At 38.0% G+C, this 21,153-nt stretch overlaps 1 protein-coding gene across 1 annotated transcript in view; it reads right to left on the bottom strand.

Moving 5' to 3' along the window:
• The window catches only part of plekhh2 (pleckstrin homology domain containing, family H (with MyTH4 domain) member 2), a 114,205-nt gene that overhangs the window by 29,807 nt on the left and 63,245 nt on the right, over positions 1 to 21,153 (bottom strand). The window contains exons 11-18 of the mRNA XM_060831396.1: positions 17,161 to 17,311; positions 12,696 to 12,835; positions 11,256 to 11,366; positions 9,164 to 9,250; positions 5,944 to 6,102; positions 4,946 to 5,026; positions 2,045 to 2,224; positions 1,202 to 1,310 (exon numbers count right to left, since the gene is read on the bottom strand). Coding sequence (XP_060687379.1) covers positions 1,202 to 1,310; positions 2,045 to 2,224; positions 4,946 to 5,026; positions 5,944 to 6,102; positions 9,164 to 9,250; positions 11,256 to 11,366; positions 12,696 to 12,835; positions 17,161 to 17,311 — 1,018 coding nt within the window. The remainder of the gene's footprint in view (positions 1 to 1,201; positions 1,311 to 2,044; positions 2,225 to 4,945; positions 5,027 to 5,943; positions 6,103 to 9,163; positions 9,251 to 11,255; positions 11,367 to 12,695; positions 12,836 to 17,160; positions 17,312 to 21,153) is intronic.

The raw sequence follows: 21,153 nt of genomic DNA on the forward strand, positions 1-21,153 counted from the left end.
GGGACCATTAGTAGGTGAAAAACGGTGGCTGTGATGAAAGCAATGCAAGTGGCAATAAGGGCTGGGTAAAGTATATGGAAGAAGATGCTCAGACTCTAAAATTATTGAACTCAATATTAAGTCCTGAATGCTGCAGAGTCCCCAAGTGGAAAATGAGATGGTGTTCTTCCAGTTTGCATTAAGCTTCAGTGGGGCACTGCAACAGGCCTAAGACAGAAATGTTGGCCAGGAAATCCTCCTGCCATGTGTTGAAGCTGCAGGCAATTGGAAGCTCAGATATTATTGAGGTCATAATGTAGGCATTCTGCAAATCAGTCACAGTTTCGTGTCCCTGGTGTAGAGGAGACCACATTGTAAACTAGACTGAATGAAGTGCAAGTAAATCATTATTTCACCTCAAAGGTGTGTCTGGATCTTGCATAGTGAGGATGGAGGAAGTAAATGGACAAGTGTTACAGTTTCTGTGATTGCAAGGGAAGATATAGGTGATGCAGAGAGTAGAGGCAAAATGGACCAGGTGTCTCAGAGGGGTCTGTAGAATGCTGATAAGGGAGGGGAGCACAATGTTTCTGGTGGTGGCATCTTGCTGGAGGTGGTGGAAATGGCAGCTTATAATCCTTTGGGTGTGAATGCTGATGGGGTGGAAAGTGAGAACTGGGGGACCCTATCAATGTGTGGGAAGGAAGAGAAGAGATGAGGGCAGAAGTGCAGGAAAAGGTCAGACATGTTTGAAGACTGCGAGGGCGAGGACATTTCCGAGGTCTTCCTGCGGAAGGCAACATCACAGAACATATACGATGGAAATGGAGAATCTGGTAGAATGGAATGGAGTCTTTACAGGGAGAAGGATGTGAGGATGTACACTTAAATGCACTCATCTTCTGAATCTGACAAGTCATTGCTGGGATATAACTGCCACATTTCCTGAGGGTCCAGAGACAGAGCCGAAACAATTAATGGTGAAAAGTTGAATGACTATGAGTTCATAGCCTTGTTATCATATTTTGTTTACACATTAACTACTTTCATGGTTGGTTTCCCATCAACTCTTCCAGCCTTTATTAAAGATGAAGTGGATGGGTTAGGGGTGGGTTTAGGCCAGGAATCCGATTTTAAGGGAGTTAAAACCCTCATCTGATTCCAGACACAACCTTTTATTTTGGTTAACATAACCTCCCTCTGTGCCCGAAATATTACTTACAGGTATCACTGTCTGCATTAAACAGGTTGCCAACGAGTTGTTCAAATTCAGTTCCCACATTTACATTAGTGCTGCCTGCAGCTATAATTAGTTGATACAACCAGGTATCCTATGAAGAAACAAAACATATTAAAACACCAGTGCTTCATTCAAGCCCCAGTTAGATAACTAATTCTGTGATTTTCAAACTGGTCTGATTTTTAACCAAAAATCTACAGTGACTATACTCCAGCACTTGATAACAACTGATGGAAAAATGATCACTGCTAATGAGTAATCAAACTGCATATCTCCTTCTTCATGTTCATTTTATTGAGGTATCAACTATGTCTTAGCAATATCATTATTGTGTTGGATTGGGACAGTCTTGGCTTCAGGTTCCCCTTCAGAGATGGGAACAGGAACTTGACTGGTAATTAATTACAATACTGAAGGTGTGCTGCATTGTTTTTGGCTGGAACTATAAACTGAAGTCCTGTCTGGTCTCTCAGAGTTTGGTTGAAAAGATTCCCTGAGACTATTCAATGAAGGGCAGGGCAATTCTCCTGGTTTTCCAGCTAACAATTATTACTCAAACAACAGCTGAAACCGATACTTTGAATTTTGTTTTCTCAAATCACTTTGTGGGATCTTGCTGTGCATAAATTGGCTTCCATGTCGACATTCACAAGAGGGAATTGGCTGTAAACCTGTTTGGGACTTCTCAACGTTGTAACCACACATCATAAATGCAAGTCCTGCATGAAGTCACTGTATAATACTGAAGAACATTAATTACAAATCTAAGTGTCCATAGATTAATATAAAAGAGGTGGTATGCTTATTAAACAACTCTAAGTTTACCTTTTCATGTTTGGAGCCAATGAGGAGATAGGTTGGCCCCTGCTCTTTGGGATATATAGAAATTGTGTAATGTGTGGACAGAAGGCTACAACTGCTCGTCTCATAGTCTTCATCTGAATCACACGATCGGTCTACTTCTTCGACTCTTGCTTCCACCAAGTTTATCTGACCTAATGGGAACTTGAAAATAAACAAAATGTGTTACAGACTGAATAAAGGCACTGTAGTACAGTGCATTACAAATATTTTTAAAACCACCTTTAATACAGAGAATGGACATGGGGCTAGTAAATTGATGGGATGAAAGGCTGCTTCTCTTAGTAGTAAGGGTGTGTGTGAAATGAGTTTGAAGGGGTATGGGCCCCATGGGAAGTACTTGAGATTTCCTCAAAGGCTACTTCTTGGTTTGTAGGGGCTACCTTTTGGTTTTCACTAATTCCTTCACTAGTTGATACAGTTACATTGTACCAATAACTTCTGTATTTGTGTTGACATTTGGGAGATTTTTATTCACAGAAGCAGAACTGAAAGACTTCTCAATATCCTCACTAATCATAACCACTCTATTAAACTCAGTGCCACAAACATGAGGAAATCGGAATTTACATTAACACAAAATAACAGGCAAACATTAACAATGATTGCTTTTTGTCACTCAATAAAAAGCTGCAGACATGATACACACAAAAAAGTCACAAAGCTCACCATTAAAATCTTTTGCCTCAATCAACTTCACTTAGCCAAATAAAACTGGCAAAGATACACTAAAATGAAGATTGACGAGAGTTATTATAAATATCCTACCAGTCTGAATTCTGAAGGACATGTAATGGGATCATTGTAACTTCACCATCCAACTAACAATGCAACACAGCTATGGCAATTCAGCACAGCAACCACAACCATTTTGTCTCAGACAGAAATAGACCAGCAGAGTCAGGACTACCAGCACGTTTAGCTCTCAATATTGCGACTATCCTCCAGATCACAGGGGTACCCATACAAGCAGAAAAGGCCAAGAATGTTCACATTGTGACAGTCCAAGATTTACCACAGCTGTGAGCAGACAGGTCCAATGCCTTAGGACATTTCAAAAGCAATGTTGCCTTGCAATTCAGAGAAGATGCGTTTCCACTGATTAACCTTCACAGAAGATGCAGTTTCATGTCCAAAAAAATACTTAAACATGACCTGGATTGCATGGAAAAAAATGGTATTATTTGCCATATGGATCATCACAAATAGGTGGAGTTAACAAGGAAGCAACATCATAGTTTATCTAAATTAGACAGCTCTAAGCCTCCCCCTAAGAGCATGCCCATTCAAGATTTCAACACAGGAGGAAGTTCACAGGAGCCAAATTCTTCTCTAATCTGAACAGTAAACATGGATATTGGTCAGTACAGTTAGCCAAGGAAACTACTTACTTTTGGAACATCATTGGAAGATATTGCTTTTTGGTTTATTTGTTGGTCAAGATCCAGCAACATGTGCATGGAATCACAAAACATATCTGAGGCAAGTGAATTGCTGATGACACATTCAAGCATATAATTATAAGCAACAGTCAGCCACTCAGCCTTCTGAACCAGTTCTGTTATTGAATAAAATCATTGCTCATCTGGTCTTAACTTCAACTCCACCTTCTTGCCTATTCCTGATAGCCTTTCATTTGGAGGGATTGTGTTGGCATCAGAGGTATGGCAAAATGGGGGTAAAAAAGCTGGTGATGGTTAAGGGATGGGTAAATTTCCCAAGCAAGCACCTGGATCCAGGAGTTGGGTTGAAGGCACTTAACTTCTCAATCCACTACGTCCTTATTACAGTGAAGCTGATAGGTTCCATGAGGTTCAGGAAACCCAGTCAATAGATAAACTTAAAAAAAAACTGCAGACAATGAGCTAAATGGCAGTCCTTTAACTTCCAACCTGCCTTCTTGGAACAGATTGGCTTACCACCCAGATTCCACTTCAATTCAAGTTATAAACGGACAATCTGGCAGCAGTTGATCTAGCAGATTTATAGACTTTACCTTCACCCTCAAGACCACCTCAAATTCAGTCCAATGTAATAGACCAGCTCGAGGTCTGGGAGATGGACATTCAGGGGAAAAGTAATGGGATTTGAGAGTGCAATTCTAAAAACAGCAAAAGAAGTGTGCTTGTTGGGGTCTTTTAAGGGCAGGCCAGGTGGTAGCAAAACAGAATGGAAGAGCATTTGAGTTAGCTTTGGTAAGAAAAGATTGACCTTCATTCTGGAGGGCATACATTCCAGGAAACAGAATTCAATAACAAATAATGTAGGAGATATGGACATGAATGTATGACTAGGGAAGATTACTCATATAGTGTGGTTCCAGGGACTGTTAATGAGAGTTTTGAAATAAGTTGCTATGCCTTCAGTGCTTGTCAAAAGGGCATCTTTGATTTGTAAGAGAATCTGTAAACATATGATGAATGAAGTGCCAAAACACAAAACAGACTCAAGAGACACAAAAGGAAATGACAGAGCAAGGGAACAAATGAAAAAGATGCAGGAATAAAGGAGACACGAGCAAAAGCAAAAAGCAAAAAAGAAATCACTGAAAAAAAAGTCAAAAGGTAAATTGGGTTATGTTGTGAAGATGCTGAGTTTGTATCATATGACAAATTTATGACCTCAGCTGTTCAGGAAAAGCAGATGAAGAATTGAAATGAAAGAAAAGATTGTCTGGGCCGATTAAGAGCATGAAAATTACAACAGCATCTTCCACATGCAACCTGTCAAAGAGTTTGTCAAATCTTTAGTCCTCAGTATGTTGAGCAAAACAGATTTCAAGTCTGGAGAGTAAGCAGGTTGTGTATCAGTGAACAAAATATGGAGTTTGGAAAAGACATAATCACTTTAAAGGTGCTGGTTTACCTTATTTTCGTGATTACGGAAATAATAAAGAATTTTTCCAACAAGTGCACACCAGACTCTCTTGGAGTAACCATGCTTTACCTGCAAGGCAATTGTTAGATTCAGTTTAAGACACAATAGCCTGGTATCTGATATTATGCATTGCATTAACAGCAAGAAATAAAAACAAAAAGCTCCTCCTAAACTTATATTTTCATCTTCTTTAATTGATTGGTGTGCCACTATTCAGGTGAGAAAATATGCAGCCAGGCTGTTATTTCAGAACAAATCACCAAAACAAACCGTAACTGCGCCTTGGCCAAGTTTTTGATATGTCTTTTATTCTGCTGTAGGTTGAATATTTTTGGTCTTAATTAAATAACTGGCAACATTCACTTGACATTTCAATGAGCAGGATTACCACAACCTAGAACAACATTTTTTGTCAAAAAATAAATATGACAAGGTTACTGTTTATGAATTAAATCAATAGCTAGGTTTTCTGTGACTTAACTTTTACATTCAACACTATCTTAAATTATTGATGATTTAAACTATTGAATAATAAACCTCAGCACTATATGACACCTTTGTAAGTGCTGCCCTTGAGACATCAACAGATCCTCTAAATTGAGATATCTTCATACCTAAACAATACCTTTTACAGTTTTCAGCAGAAACAAAACCTTCTGTTGTAGGTAATTTAAGGATTGATTTCTTTAGATTAACATTTTAAGCTCATCATAACTGAAATACATAGTTTTGAAAATGAATTGTCTCAATCAATGCTGGATTAGTTAGTCACCTGTGTGTCTACATTTACAGCTACCTAAATACATGAGAATTAGATATTTAGATAATATGGTAATATTTGTCCAAATCAAAAGTTTAGAACATAAGCTGTTTATCACAAACAACAAACTTCGAATTAATATATTTCAGTCCCAAATTGGTGAATGCACATTCCTGTCATTCAAGTTGGCCATCAATTATTGTATATATAATTAAAGAATCAGTACCTTGGTTAGTAAACCTTCAATTGATGGCTTGACATCTGGCTGTGTGAAAAGAGGGCTGGCAGCTTGGACACGTAACACATTCTGCAAAACCCTAATCCATTCCTCAAGAATATTTGGAGAATCTGCAGTCAGGTAGTATGTCTTCTTTTCTGTAATGAGCTTGGATAGAAAATACAATAAACATGCCATTACACTGAATCTTTGCACTAACAGTCAAATGAACACACTAACTTCTAAAAGCATGCAAAAATAACAGTTGTAATCAACATGGCCAATCTTTTGGGGAATGTTTTACTCCCAAATTCAAAAGCCAACTTGTTTTAAAACAAATATTGTGATGAACCCAGCTGATGTAATTACTGGGTATGTCAGATCCCAGATTGAAACCTAGTTTGCTGGATGTCATTTTGTTTGGTCTGGTTTGAATAAAGTGATCTCTCAGTCAGAAATAAGCACATAATTCTGCAAATTTTGCACCATCAATACAACTATTTATTTATGATACAAATTTAAAGATTTTTAAATACACAGTAGAAAGTATAATCCCATCAATTGCAAAACACTCCTTTATAAATTGAAAACAAAAACAACAGCTTTTGTATAGTACCCAAAACTACACCTTGTATCTTCAAATACCACTCCGACAGTACATGCATCAGAGTCCCTGTCTTCAGCACTTTGTCAAAGTTAACTATGATTTTAACTTATAGACTAGAACTGCTTCTTCCTGGAACTATTATACCTCTGAATTTCAAGAAACCTTTTTAGGATTTTATCCCAACTTCTGGTCTGGGACTATCACTAATTCTTTACTTTAAGAAAATCTAGTTGCACTACATCCTTCCTTTCTCAGGAAAACTGGTCTATAGAAGTGTCTTCAAAGAACTCCTCAGAAGTCAAACTAATAAAGATTATCTCTCTAAGCTTTGAATGTTTTCCTAAACTTAAAAATGTATTTCTTAACTTCTAACCTGAAGCCTGCTTATCTTGTTTGGTCATGAAGCCCTGCAATGAACATAAAACCTCATTAGTTCTGAAGACGGGCCTCAAAAACGGTTTTAAAACAAATCACCACAGCCTACACAATTGTAAATTGAATATTAACTTCAGACACACAAAATACCCATGTTACTATTTTAAGAACCCAAAAATACAAAGTTACAATAAATAATATTAAATATATGGATGTAAAAGTCAAACACTCTGTCACTTCTTTTTACTCGAGGAGTTCATCATAGAATATTCCTGTAACTGTCACAATAATATTAGTTACTAAAAGGAAACATTTATAAGAATCAATGTGTAGGTACAAATGATGGAATAATGAGAGGAATATAAGGGGAATACCATCATTCCACATTTCTCTTAGGTTTCTGATAGAAGAATAAATGAGGTAGGAAGTTGCCAATTAAAAAAAGATGTTTAATCTGTATACTATGATTAAGTCTATTTATTTTCCTGGTCTTCATCTATGTCTAACAGAACTATCTATTTGCTTAAATAAATGGAAATCCAGGGTTACTAGGCATTAAGTTGCATTCAGACAGTAATTCATCAGGATATTTCACTAAATCTTAGCAAGATTTTAAATACATTTTTCATTTAGTTTGCATTTTCTTATTGCTCATCCACTATTCACAAACTTTTCTGTCAATTACTGTGGTGCGCTTTTCTGTCCCACTATTGGAACAGTTGAGGAAGACTAAATTTCCCCATGGAAAATCTCATATTTATGCCTGTTGCGGGTGGGAAACAATGAAGAAAGGGATGACAGACAGGAAAGGGGTCTTTGTACATTTCTACGTAACCTACCCATCGTATCGCTAAGCAGAGATCTCTAACCTTCAATTTACCAGATGAACTTATGCATAAATTTCCTTCTGTCAAATGAGCTTTGATTTAATATAATAAGCTGTTACAGAGTTGTGTCAAATACATCAAGCTGAACCATAACCAAACCTTGCCACAGGTATAGCAGTGTAAATTCTAGGATACCACTGAGGACAGCTACCTCAGAGATATGGAATATACAACAGATATTTTACTTGTCTGAGCAATCAATCAATCTCATCTTCTTCCTTTCCATGAACTATCCAACAGTACCAATTGCACAAGTTCAAAGAGGAGAAAATTCTCTAAAATTGAATTTGTTACGGGCTGCACACACATCTTCAAGTGCTACATCACACAATATTGGTACTCTGTCATTAGGAGAGACTGTATTCTCCAATGTACATCATTGACCATGCAAGTAGATAGGGTGGTAAAGAAGGCGTATGTCATGCTTGCCTTTATTGGTTAGGGAACTGCATATCAGAGCAAGGATGTCATGTTGCAGCTTTATAAGACTTTGGTTAGGCCACATTTAGAGTATTGCATTCAGTTCTGGTAGCTACAATACAGAAAGGATATGGAGGCTTTGGAGACAGTGCAGAAGAGATTTATCAGGATGCTGCCTGGATTAGAGGGTATGAGCTGTAAGGTGAGGCTAGAAAAACTCAGGTTGTTTTCTTTGGAGTAGCAGAGGCTGAGGGAAGACTTGAAAGAAGTCTATAAAATTATGAGATACATAGATACAGTCTATGGTCAGAATCCCAGAGTTGAAATGTCTAATACTAGAGGGCATGCATTTAAAGTAAGAGAGGAAAAGTTCAAAGGAGATGCGAGGGGCAAGTTTTTTTTTCACAGAGTGGGAGGAGTCTGGAACACCCTGCTGGGGTGGTGGTGGAGGCAGATACAATAGAGGCATTTAAGGGACTTTTAGATAAGCACATGAATATGCAAAGTGTGGAGGGTTATGGACAAGGGCAGGCAAATAGGATTAGTTTAATCTGGCGTCATGTTCAGCACATCATGGGCCAAAGGGATTGTTCCTGTGCTGTACAGTTCTATGTACATGCGCCTTTTTAGATTGTTGCAGGCTTGTAGCATGTTGGGAAGTTCTAATCGTACTAAACTATTATCAACCCAAACTTGAAAATCAAATATAGCATGGTTTGCATTAATAAAAGCTGGAGATTCTAGAGACACACCATTGAAGCTTGGAACCTCCAAAAACATTTCTTTAAAAAATAAATTGCTTTCACTTCCCTGAAATACATAGAGTATAAACATCTTCAAGCATGTAGTTGTCAGGGGATATTTGCAAATTCAATGACTTAATGTTGCAAAGTTGTTTAAAAGGAGCACTGTATTAGAGAAATGTGACTAAAAATACTACCTGAATTGTTTGTTTCCCGTCACACCTGACAATGTGATTTGAGACATTGAGCTCAATCTGACCTTGTGGTTTACGGATGACATCACTCTGGATTTAGAGATAAGAGAAATCAGATTTTAGTGTATGCAATATAGACAAATTTTCAGGTGTTAGTCTGGGTAGTCTGAAGATTATTAATATTTTCTAGATTGAAATGCAGATTAGGCTGAATGGATGAAAGCTTTATTGAGTTTCCCACTCATCCTTTCTGCATGAAAATCCTCATGACCTGATGGAGTCTCTCAATTATTGCAAGCCAAGAATTGCCTAGAGCAGAGTAGTGTGTGGTCATTCCTGCCACAACTTCTATTGACTGGGTATGCTTGATGGGACAAGGGCTGAAGAATAGAGGCATAGACTATTTTCTAAATAGGAAACGAAATCTGATGCACAAAGGGACTTGGGGGTGAGAGTTCGGGATTCTCTTAAGGTTAATGTGTAGGTTCAGTTGGCAGTTAAGAAGGCAAATGCAATGTTAGCATTCATTTTGAAATGACTAGAAGACAAGACCAGGGATGTATGGCAGAGGCTGCATAAAGCTCTGGTCAGACTGCATTTGGAACATTGTGAGCAGTTTCGAGCCCCAAAGGGAAGGATGTGCTAGACTTGGAGGGGGGGTGCAGAGGAGGTTTATATGAATGATCCCAGAGGCAATGGGCATGTCATAGGAGGAGAGAATGAGGACTCTGGGTCTGTCCGCAACGGAGTTTAGAATCATAGAATCCTTAGTGTGAAAGCAGATGATTCGGCCCATCGAGTCTGCAACAACCCTCTGAAATGCATCACACCAGACACATCCCTACCCTATCCCTGTAAGCCTGCATTTCCCAGAGCAAATTCCTGTAGACTACACATCCATGGATACTGCGGGGCAATTTAGCATGGTCAATCTACCTAATATGCACATCTTTGGAATGTGGGAGGAAACTGGAGCACCCTGAGGAAACTCACATAGACAAGAGGAGAATGTGCAAACTCCACACAGACACTGTCATCCGAGGCTGGACTTGAACCCTGGTCCCTGGTGCTGACAGGCAGTAGTGCTAACCATGAACCGCCCTACAGATGGGTGGGAAATGAAAAGGATGGGGTGGGCGGGGGAGTCTCATTGAAACTTACACAATACTGAGGCCTGGATACAGTGGAGTGGAGATGTTTCCACTTGTAGGAGAGACTAGGAGCCAAGGGCACTGCCTCAGAGTGAAGGGATTACTCTTTACACCAGAGATGAGGCGGAATTTCTGCAACCAGAAGGTGGTGAATCTGTGGAACTCATTGCTGCAGAAGGCCATGGAGGCCAAGCTATTAAATGTATTCAAGCCAGAGATAGATCGGTTCTGGATACGTAAGGGGATTAAGGGCTATGGAGAGAAGGCAGGAAAATGGACTTGAGAAACATATCAGCCATGATCGAATAGTGGAGCAGACTCGATGGGCTGAATTCTACTCCTAAATCTTATGCTCTTATGGTTATAGAAGTAACACTGGTATATTCTGACCCAATCTTATATAAAAATTAACCAGCATATCGTTCAGCACATCACTGTTTAAAGAATAATTTGGATTCAGAATTTTTAAATCTGAAGATAATGCAGGTAAAGTGAATGATATCACAAGGGACAATATTCCATTACTTCAGCCATAAATCAAAAACGTTTAGAAACATTTCTGGGACTTAGAAGAATCAGAGGTAATCTCAATGAATCATATAAATTTCTTACAGGGTTTTACAGCACACCAGGAGGCCACTTGATGCATGGCATTCAAACTAGCTACTCAGAAGATTGTAAATCTTTGGAAGTTTCCACTCGAGAGTGCTGTGGAATGTTGCTGATTACATTCAAGACAGAGATGGAACTTTGCTCATTTACAACATCAAGACATATGGGAATAGGGCAGCAAGGGAAATTGGTCTGTAAAATCAGCTACGATCATATGAAATGGCAGAACAGGGCTTGAGGGCCACATGCTGACTCCTATTTGTAATGCTTTTACTGGACAGCATTAAACTAGTTACTTTATAAATTTATAACAGAGTAGTTATCTTACTTACTGGTGATTTGTAGTACAGCAATTCACCACCTTTAAGGACAAACCATCGCCGTTTCCATGTTTTCACTTTTCCTCCCATTTTTAACAAATATCCAGACTTTTCTAAAGGTTCCTGTACAATGGATCATTGTGCACATTATTTTTGCATTATTGGAAAAATGTTTTGTATTTTATTTTGTCACAATATAAATGGATATGGAGTGAAGCAAATTTTAGTTGGACATATTTTCTTATCCATTTGATGCATCTGTCTCAAAAAGAGAAACTGCAAACTAATTGATGGTAATTGGGATCACTACTTGCACTTTGCAAAAAGATTTATTTAGTTTGAAGTCAGCATATTCTTCAGAGATGTTGATGACAATTTTAAGAGAATTTCTGCTCATCTTCAACAGGTCAATCTTGTATATTTGTGTGGATGTCAAATTTCCAATCAGGAGTTCATAAATTGTAGTAACAAAATTCAGATCAAAACTATAAAGTGAAGCACCAATGGATAATCTCCAAACATCTGCCTTCAGACAGAGAAAGAGGTCATACTATTCAAAATATGCATTTGAAGAAAATAACAGAACTCATTTTTAAGCACATCAGACAAAATTCAAACTCAGCATTTCAATCCAGTCATTTTACTGGTGATTTGGAAAAGATGTATTCTTACATTAGGAACATTAAATAAACAATACATGGTAAAACAACTTTCAAATTGAAACCAACTAACATTTTGAACAGTAAGTATATAGAGGGGGACTTGAGTCAAATAATAATGTTTTTCACTACCAGCAAGAAAAGTACCAAGTCTTGTAGTTTGCACCATAGGGAATGAAAGATGGAATAGGAAGCACTGGAACTTGTGGCAATTCTAGTCATGCATCGTTTATGATGTTGATGTAAACAAACCCACCTCGTAGTGTTTACGCTATTGACTTTGGCCACCTAAGCTGAATTTAATTTTGTTCCTGGACAACATGATGTGGAGGTGGTGGCGCTGGACTGGGTTGGACAAGATCAAAAATTATATGGCACCAAGTTATAGTCCAATCGGTTTATTTGAAAACACTGGCTTTCGGAGTGCTGTTCCTTCATCAGGTATTAGTGCTCTGAAACCTAGTGTTTTCAAATAATGCCATTGGATTATAACCTGGTGACGTGTGATTTTTAAAATCTTCTTCCTGGTCAGTGATCGAAAACACAAAACTTTAAATGATGCTCATTGGATAATGATCAAGATTGAAGACTAATTGATTTCCTTATATCTAAGCCTGGAGTAATGGGATTAGATGTGATACTCCCAATGTTTAAGGATTGTCTGTGGTAAGATAAATAACTGAAGCACAGCTAGTGGATCAACCACAGAACGTTTGATCTCTGAATGATAATTGCTTTGTTATTTTGATCTGCTAGTGAGCAGGATTCATACTTGACAAGAATAAATACTTACATTTTTGCCACTATCAATGGAATGGGAAGAACATGTTTTTGGAAGTTTCTGTTCTGGCTCAGAACATTCTGTGTCTGTACAGTATGCATCTGGTGGAATAGCGTAATCACTTTCTGAAGTCATAGAAGACATCGATACTCCTGCTCAAAATATTCATAGAATATGTTCATTAATATCATACAACTGCATACTTATAGAAAGCAATCTTCCACACAAAATGAAAGAAAGAATATCCCCCTCAAGGCTCAAAAGGTTTGAGCTGATGAATTCCTCTTATTTACGTGCATTGAGATTGAATTTTGTTGTTCTCAACTGTTGGAACTTAAGATACATCCCTAGACTATGCAACACCTCGATGTTTTACTTCGGGTTTAGGGAATATGGGTTATTTTACTTTGCCCAAATGGAAGTGCCCTTTTAGTTGTGTCTTAATTAAAATAAAATAATCTGAAGGCTTGTTGTAACATGAAAAGATAAAATCCTTTACTCTTTCACAGGCAGAGAGAATCCACATCCTAATAAAAATGGCCCTAGTGGCCAAAATCAGGAACTCCTTCCGATGAACCCAGCTCCTGCCATTTTTGCAGGAGAGCAGCAGAGGTGGGTCGGGGGTGGGGTTGGTGAGGGTTGGTGGGTTAAACTGTGCATATCTGTGGTCCAGAGATAACTCTGCACATTAAACTTTAGCTGTTTTGTCAGATTTTATTTTGACTGTCAGGATTTCTAAAAACATAACCGGTAGGAGAAAATATAAGCTCGTCAGAGTCCTATGCAGAGGTATGGTATCATTTTGGAAAGGTGAGGTACTCTTTTGGCTATGCTGTCAGGATATCTCTGGGAGAAGTTCCTTTTACGATTGTTCAAAGTAGATGTGACCAAGTAAAAAGTGGATAAATCCTTTGGAACTGAAGTTCACTAGAATTGTAAAGGGGATCTGTCATTGGAGCCATCAAGCTTTCAATGCTTTTTAAATCACCTGCCTTTAAGAATTTGAAGCAATGTCTGCATTATTAAAAACAATTCAGTGCTTTTTTTCAGTCTGTCTGTGGGCATAAATCTGTTGGTAAATATTTAGAAATCATGCTATATGACTGATTTCATAACTTGTCACATTCACATTGGGTGCTGGTCAGTTCACAGGTTGATTAACAGCTATAATTAATTACAAAATTCTAAGATGGAAGTACAACAATGAACGTTTCTTTTTATAGGGGTTAAAGAAAGTTAAATACAGTGATTTCTCAAAAGAAAAATCAATGAGAGAGCTTTTGAAAAAGTGCACTAGTCAATCAACACACAGAATTTGTTCTATAATCTCAGCATGGGTTCTAAAGATTGCCCCTGGTGGATGCTGGTGAGTTGGCTTGAAGGATAGAAGGACAAAGTCATGGAGGGTGGGGTTAGCTATTGGAACTATGAAGAATTAGGGGTGAGTGTTGCCTTTGGTTTTTTTTTCACACTCGTGCTGGAGCATGGAAGTCAGCCTTTTGTCAAATCCACCTCTCCATCTGGAACCCAGAATTCCTTCACAGATTGTTGATCACAATTCCCACAAAACCTTGATCCTCTGGAACCAAATTGCAAATTTCTGAAGTACTTTCTCCAAGGTCCATTTGCAAAGCCAGAAACTGTCTTCACTCTCTGCTCCCAACCCAACAGCAAAATTTAAGCCCAAGTTAAGAGTGCATAATGTCTAAATTATGAAACGGGGTTAGCAAGAGCTCTGCACATCCACAAACTTTATTGCTTTACATATTCAAGGACAACTGTATTCACACTACACTGCACTGCATTCTGATCTTGAGTAAAATATGCAATAGAATACATATGCCTTGTATTCCCACAATGAGAATGATTCTCTGATTATAGAGGTCTCCAAATTCAGGACTGTTGACCATATTTAAGAGCATTTGGAAATATTTTTAATCCTGGCAGTATTTTAATTTAAGACATATCCCTGCAAAAAAAAACAAAATTAAGAAAGACATTTGTTGAGGAAATTATTTTTTAAAATTTCTATAGGAAGGATGTCTTCAGTGCATCCATGAGATAATGCAATTGTGTATCTCATAATATATTTCGTAAATGGTGTTGTTTCCTTAGACATTATTACCACATTCCCACTTCAAATTGAATTCTGTTTAGTGATTTCCAAAACAATGTAGGGCAAAGGATATTATTTGTCTCCACAGTCCTGTTCAACTGATCAGATTCAGCATTTCTGATCTGTTAGTCAACTCCACCATCCTAAATTTGATTAATATATTTGAGAGCCGTACCTACCAAACATTTGTTGATTTCAATCTTTTGGTTTTCAATTGGTGTAACATCAACAGCTTTGTTACTCAGAAATCTAGTTTTGAACGATTTTGTGTTGAGAGGTGCTCCCTAAGTTTTCCCCTAAAGAGCTCACATTCTAATTTAAGGACTGTGCCTTTTGTTCTGGATTGCCAGCGGAGGAAATAGTTATCTGTATCTGCCCTTATCAAATCTTTTTTCAATATCTTGACCAGATCACTTCTCAATCTTTCAACACTCAAGCTAATGTGATTCAACTTTAAAATATTTATCCTCAAAGTTTATTCCTTTAAATACTGAGATTATTCTGAAGAATCTGCAGACTATCCAATTCACTTTCATATAATATTGGTGTATAAGCATAGTGCTCGTGTCCCAGAGTTTTCTTCTGCGCAAGTGAAGAGTATTTCTAACTTACCATCTCCGACATTCCAAAGCTTATTAAAAAGCATCAGTTTATATTGAACTCTTGACATATTGAATATCTTGATGCAAAGAACTGTTCATATTGCCCAGATCCATAAGGCCATAAGAGATAGGAGCAGAAATTAGGCCATTCAGCCCATCTCTGCCTTCAATCATGGCTAATAAGTTTCTTAATTCCATTCTCCTGCTTTCTCCCTGTAACTCTTGATCCGTTTGACAATCAGGAGCCTAACTAGCTTTGTCTTAAATGTACTCAATGACCTGGCCTCTACAGCCTTCTGTGGCAATCACTCTCTAACTGAAGAAGATTCGCCTTATCTCCATTCTAAAGGGTCTTCCCTTTAAGGCTGTGCCCTCAGATCTCAGTCTCTCCTATCAATGGAACAATCTTTCTAATATCTACTCTGTCCAGACCATTCAGTATTCCATATGTTTCAGTTAGATCCCCCGTCATCCTTCTAAATTACTTTGAATATAAACCCAGAGTCCTCAAACATTCCTCATATGTTAAGTTTTTTATTCCTGGGACCATTCTTGTGAACCTCCTTTGAACATGCTCCAGGGCCCGTACATCCTTCCTGAGGTATAGGGCCCAAAATTGCTCACAATAATCTAGATGTGGTCTAAACAAAGCTTTATAACGTCTCAGAAGTACATCCCTGCATTTAAATTCTAGTCATCTCAAAATAAATGCCAACATTGCATTTACCTTCCCAACTACCAACTCAACCTGCAAGTTCACCTTAAGAGAATCCTGGACTAGGACTCCCAAGCTCCTTTGCACTTCAGATTTCTGAATTTTTTTCCCATTTAGAAAATAGTCCATGCTTCTATTCCTCCTACCAAAATGCATGGCGTCACACTTTCCCATGTTGTATTTCATCTGCCATTTCTTTGCCCACTCTGCTAACTGGTCTAAATCTATCTTCAGCCTCTCTGCCTCCTCAGTATTACCAGACTCTGGGATTTAATTTTATTTACTTATATTTTGATACTGCCATTTAGGTATACTCATTCGCAGATAAACAGCTCTGTTCTCCTTCAATATCCAGCAACATATTCTGTTGTCCCCACAGCATACCCTGTTGCTACATGGGTATTGGTAGTGTTCCTGATTTGGCTGGTATAAATGCTGTGAAGATTCTCTATGATGGTCTATCACTAGCTTTTCTCCAAGTTTCAGATATTGAGTGTGAACTAATGACATCCAGCACTATTTAAATGGGCCTAACAGCATAGGAAATATCTAGTTTCAGCAGTTCCTCTACTGTAAAATTTGACAGGAGAATAGTTTTGGATTTGTACTAGACAAGCCAGATAGGCTTGGGAACATAGTGAGGCATGTGTTGCAGTCATCATAATGGAAAACAGGATAGAAACCCCAAGAGAATAGGCCAGGATAACACAATTCCTGATACTGGTAAGTTATTCTCTGGTTTCCTTGTATTTCATTGCATTAAATTGTCATTGTTTCTATTTCATGGTGCTTATTTGAAATAAGTCATGTGATACTATGCAAAAATGGAGCACATGAAGGCAATGCTATTATAAATATTTTATTACTAACCCACTTAAAAGGGTATTAACATCAGAACATAGGTTAGCAATTAATTAATCCATAGTGAAGAAATTAATTAATCTTGGAAGCTCTTATTAATGCCTTATTTTATCATTTGCTTACACAGATTCCCATTTTCTCATTTATCTGTGTTGCTTTATACAAATCCAAAGGAAATCTCACCTCGTTTCATGGCCCGTGGACTGCTTGGACTACTGCCTTTGCGAGAGTCTGATCCTGTCAATGAAGTCCTGGAACTTCCTCTCGAGCTGTCACTTTCTTCAGTTTCGGATAGCTCATCTGAGAAAGGGCTTGTACTAATCTGAGCAGCTTTCTTAAAGATTAAGCAAGATCTGCAAATTAGCTTTCTATTTTATTGTGTGTTATGTTAGAATACATGGAACAGAACTTCTCCCTTCTTGGGATAATAGATTAACAACTTAATATACATTTATGAATCTATTACAGAGTCAATTAACAATGGAAGAAAATGCCAATCATTGATCAAAAAACATCCCTATCAATGGGATACATTTGAGTTAGTGGGTGAAATACTTCTTCTGATCAGACGTTTTTGGAGATATTTCTAAGGGAAAGGGAAAGGGAAAGGTTTATGACTGGATTAAATTACAGACCATAAGTTTAACATTTTAAATGTTACTACAGACATAAACAAAGGCAATGCAACCCAGCAATCTTTAAAGGGAATCATTTATTCAAACTTAGAACTTAGTGATACCTTGCAGTCAACAGTGGAAGTCAGATATCTTGTTTACCATCTGCACGCATCAGAAAATGCCCAAGGAAATTATTTTAGGAATTTGGTGTGTGGAGAGTTATGGACTTGAACATAAAAATCTAGAGGGATTGCTTGTTCTCTTAGATATTGAAAAATAATGCAACGTTATTTGTAACTGCCAGAACTGATTCACTGATGTTGTAACTAAATGACTGTTGAAAGTTGAGTCTGACAAAGCTAGTGTGGATTTACAGAAGAATCAGCAAATGCACAGCGGTAGAAAGATCAACATACACATATCATGGCAAGAGCAAAAGTAGCTAGAAGTGCATTTGAGAAGTACCTAGGGTGTTTGCAAAGTTGGTACTTAACATGTAGAGTCATGGAGCTGTACAATAAGGAAACAGACTTTTTGATTCAAATCGTTCAATCCAATTAGATATCTTAAATTAATCTAGTCTCATTTGTCAGCATTTGGTCCTTACCCCTTTAAACTCTTCCTATTCATACATCCATCCAGATATTCTGGATGTAGGTTTGCTCACTGAGCTGGAAGGTTTGTTTTCAGATGTTTCGTCACCATACTTGATAACATCATCAGTGAGCCTCCGGATGAAGCGCAGGTGGCATGGCCCGCTTTCTATTTATGTGTTTAGGTTTCCTTGGACCGGTGATGTCATTTCCTGTTCTTTTTCTCAGAGGGATGGTAAATTAGATCCAAATCAGTGTGTTTGTTGATAGACTTCCAGTTGGAATGCCATGTTTCTAGGAATTCTCTGTTTGGCTTGTCCTAGGATGGATGGGTTCCCAGTTGAAATGGTGTCCTTCCTCATCTGTATGTAAAAATACTAGCGAGTGTACGTCAAGTCTTTTTGTGGCTAGTTGATCTTGTGTCCAGATGGCTAGTTTTCTGCCTGTTTGTCCAATGTAGTGTTTGTTACAGTTCTTGCAAGGCATTTTGTAAACGATATTAGTTTTGCTTGGTGTCTGTATAGGGTCAAATTCATTAGCTGCTGTTTGAGTGTGTTGGTGGGTTTGTGGGCTACCATGATGCCATGAGGTATGAGTAGTCTGGTAGCCATTTCCGAGATGTCTTTGATGTAGGGGAGACTGGCTAGTTATGACATGGGTAAACCCCTCTGCTGACATAAACCCAACACACAGAAAAGCTCACCTCACGCTGAGAAACAAAGAACTAACCCAGATTTAAATATTTAACGAAAAAAATTAACAATTTTATTCTTTAAGTCCAAAAGAGAATATTAAACAACAACTATTCACAACCCATTTCTCTTAAACCTTTTTTTTTACCTCCAACTCTACAATACTGGTCCTAGAAATTCCCCCTTAAATTTACAGCAAATCACTTTCAAATCTAGTTGTCATCTTCAGATGTCAAACTTTCTCTGTAGATTTCTCTAGGTTGGCTTTGGTGTTCTGCTGCACAAATTTCTTATGGGCAGGTACCTTTCAGAGAGTTATCTGGCTGGCTTTATGCTGGTGCTTGCTTGGCTGCCCTTTGCTGTTCTCTCCCGAACTGTTCAAAATGTCCGGTTTTATACCACAAAACATCGAATCATTTCATTGGTTTGATGTCATCCCAAATAGTAAAATTTAAATTCAATTGGAATTTGGTATCTGGAGCATAATTTAAACTGATTGGTTGAATTTAAATTTGAATTTGTTTTTGTTCCATGGCAATGCAACTCCAGCTATTTGTTTCAAACAAATATTACATTTGTAATTTGTTCAGCACATTCTGTGCTTTCAGTCAGTCCTTGCTAGCTTACTCTCTCTCTCAAAAGGTACACTGCATACCTAACACCTTCATAACAATTTTGTCTGGCAGCTCATTCCATACATGCACCACACTGTGTGAAAGTGTTGTTCATTAGGTCCCTTTTAAATCTTTGCCCTCTCACCTTAAACCTCTATCTTCTAGTTTTGGACTCCATCCCCCCCACCCACCTCCCAACACCCTTCCCCCGCAAAAATCTTTGGCTATTCACCCTATCCAGGCCCCTCATGATTTTGTAAACCACTATAAGATTACACCTCAACCTCCGATGCTCTAGGGAAAATGGCACCAGCCTATTCAGCCTCTCCCTATAGCTGAAACCATCCAACATTGGCAACATCCTTGTAAATCTTTCTGAACCCTTTCAAGTTTCACAACATCCTTTCTAAAGCAGGGAGACCAGAATTTCACATTATATTCCAAAAGTGGCCTAACCAATGTATTGGACAGTTGCAAATGACCTCCCAACTCCTATACTCAATTCACTGCCCAATAAAGGTAAGCATACCAAACGCCTTCTTCACTATCTTGTTTACCTGTGACTGCACTTCAAGTTCTCCTTGTTCAGCAACACTCCCCAAGACCTTACCATTAAGTGTATAAGTCCTGCCCTGATTTGCCTTTCCAAAATGCAGCACCTCACATTTATCTAAATTAAACACCATCTGCCACTTCTCAGCCCATTGGTCCATCTGATCAAGATTCCGTTGTACTCGGAGGTAACCTTCTTTACTGTTCATCACACCTCCAATTTTGGTGTCATCTGCAAACATACTAACCGTATCTCCTATGTTCACATCCAGAGAGTTTTGGACTCTCTGTTCGCAGTTTGTTGATTTCCACTTGGCTGTATTTGGTCCTTGATCAAACCTGTTGTGACTGTGACAACCTGATCTCACACTATGTTCAAAAGAATACACAAATATGTATTGAGACTGAACTTGGTCACTCAGTACCAATCATACAACAATGGCTTTCGTGTCATAACGCTTGAAATTCTACAAATGTGAAGAGTTAATATTTGTACTGAGTTTTGAAAATCCCTTATGCAATCTGTTCAATTTGAAAACTGGTTCCCACCACCACATACAGAATGATTGAGACAACTCAGAGGTTCAGCTTACTTCATCCTTGTAAAGTAAGGGATGGAAAAAAGTGATGATGTAATTTTCTTTCAATAGTTTGTGTACTTAATTAATAACTTAAACATTAATATTTTTATATATTCCAGCACCTGTATTATACAAACAGTGTACTGATTTATAATTTTAAAACAATTTGAATTCCATATTTATTCTTTCATATCTAGATTACTACTTCCTTGTTACCTGGTGAACTAAGGTGTCTTGTTTTTGTTATGACATGATTGTCACATGTTTTTAAATCCACTTGGTCTATATACAAATTCTATGTAATTTCGATCTAAATTACTCTGCAATTCAGCCTTTCCAATGTGAACATGTTTCTTGAACAAATTATGACCAGAATGTAAAATATAGGCGTCGGTGTGGGAAATTTAGCCTCTTGAGTCTGCTCCACCATTCAATATGATCGTGATTGATCTCATCTCAGCCTCAATTCCACTTTCCTGCCCACTCTTTAATCCATTACTAATTAAAAATTTGTCTGTCCCCTCCTT

This window comes from Hemiscyllium ocellatum, chromosome 10, assembly GCF_020745735.1.
Source record: "Hemiscyllium ocellatum isolate sHemOce1 chromosome 10, sHemOce1.pat.X.cur, whole genome shotgun sequence".
Lineage (NCBI taxonomy): Eukaryota > Metazoa > Chordata > Chondrichthyes > Orectolobiformes > Hemiscylliidae > Hemiscyllium > Hemiscyllium ocellatum.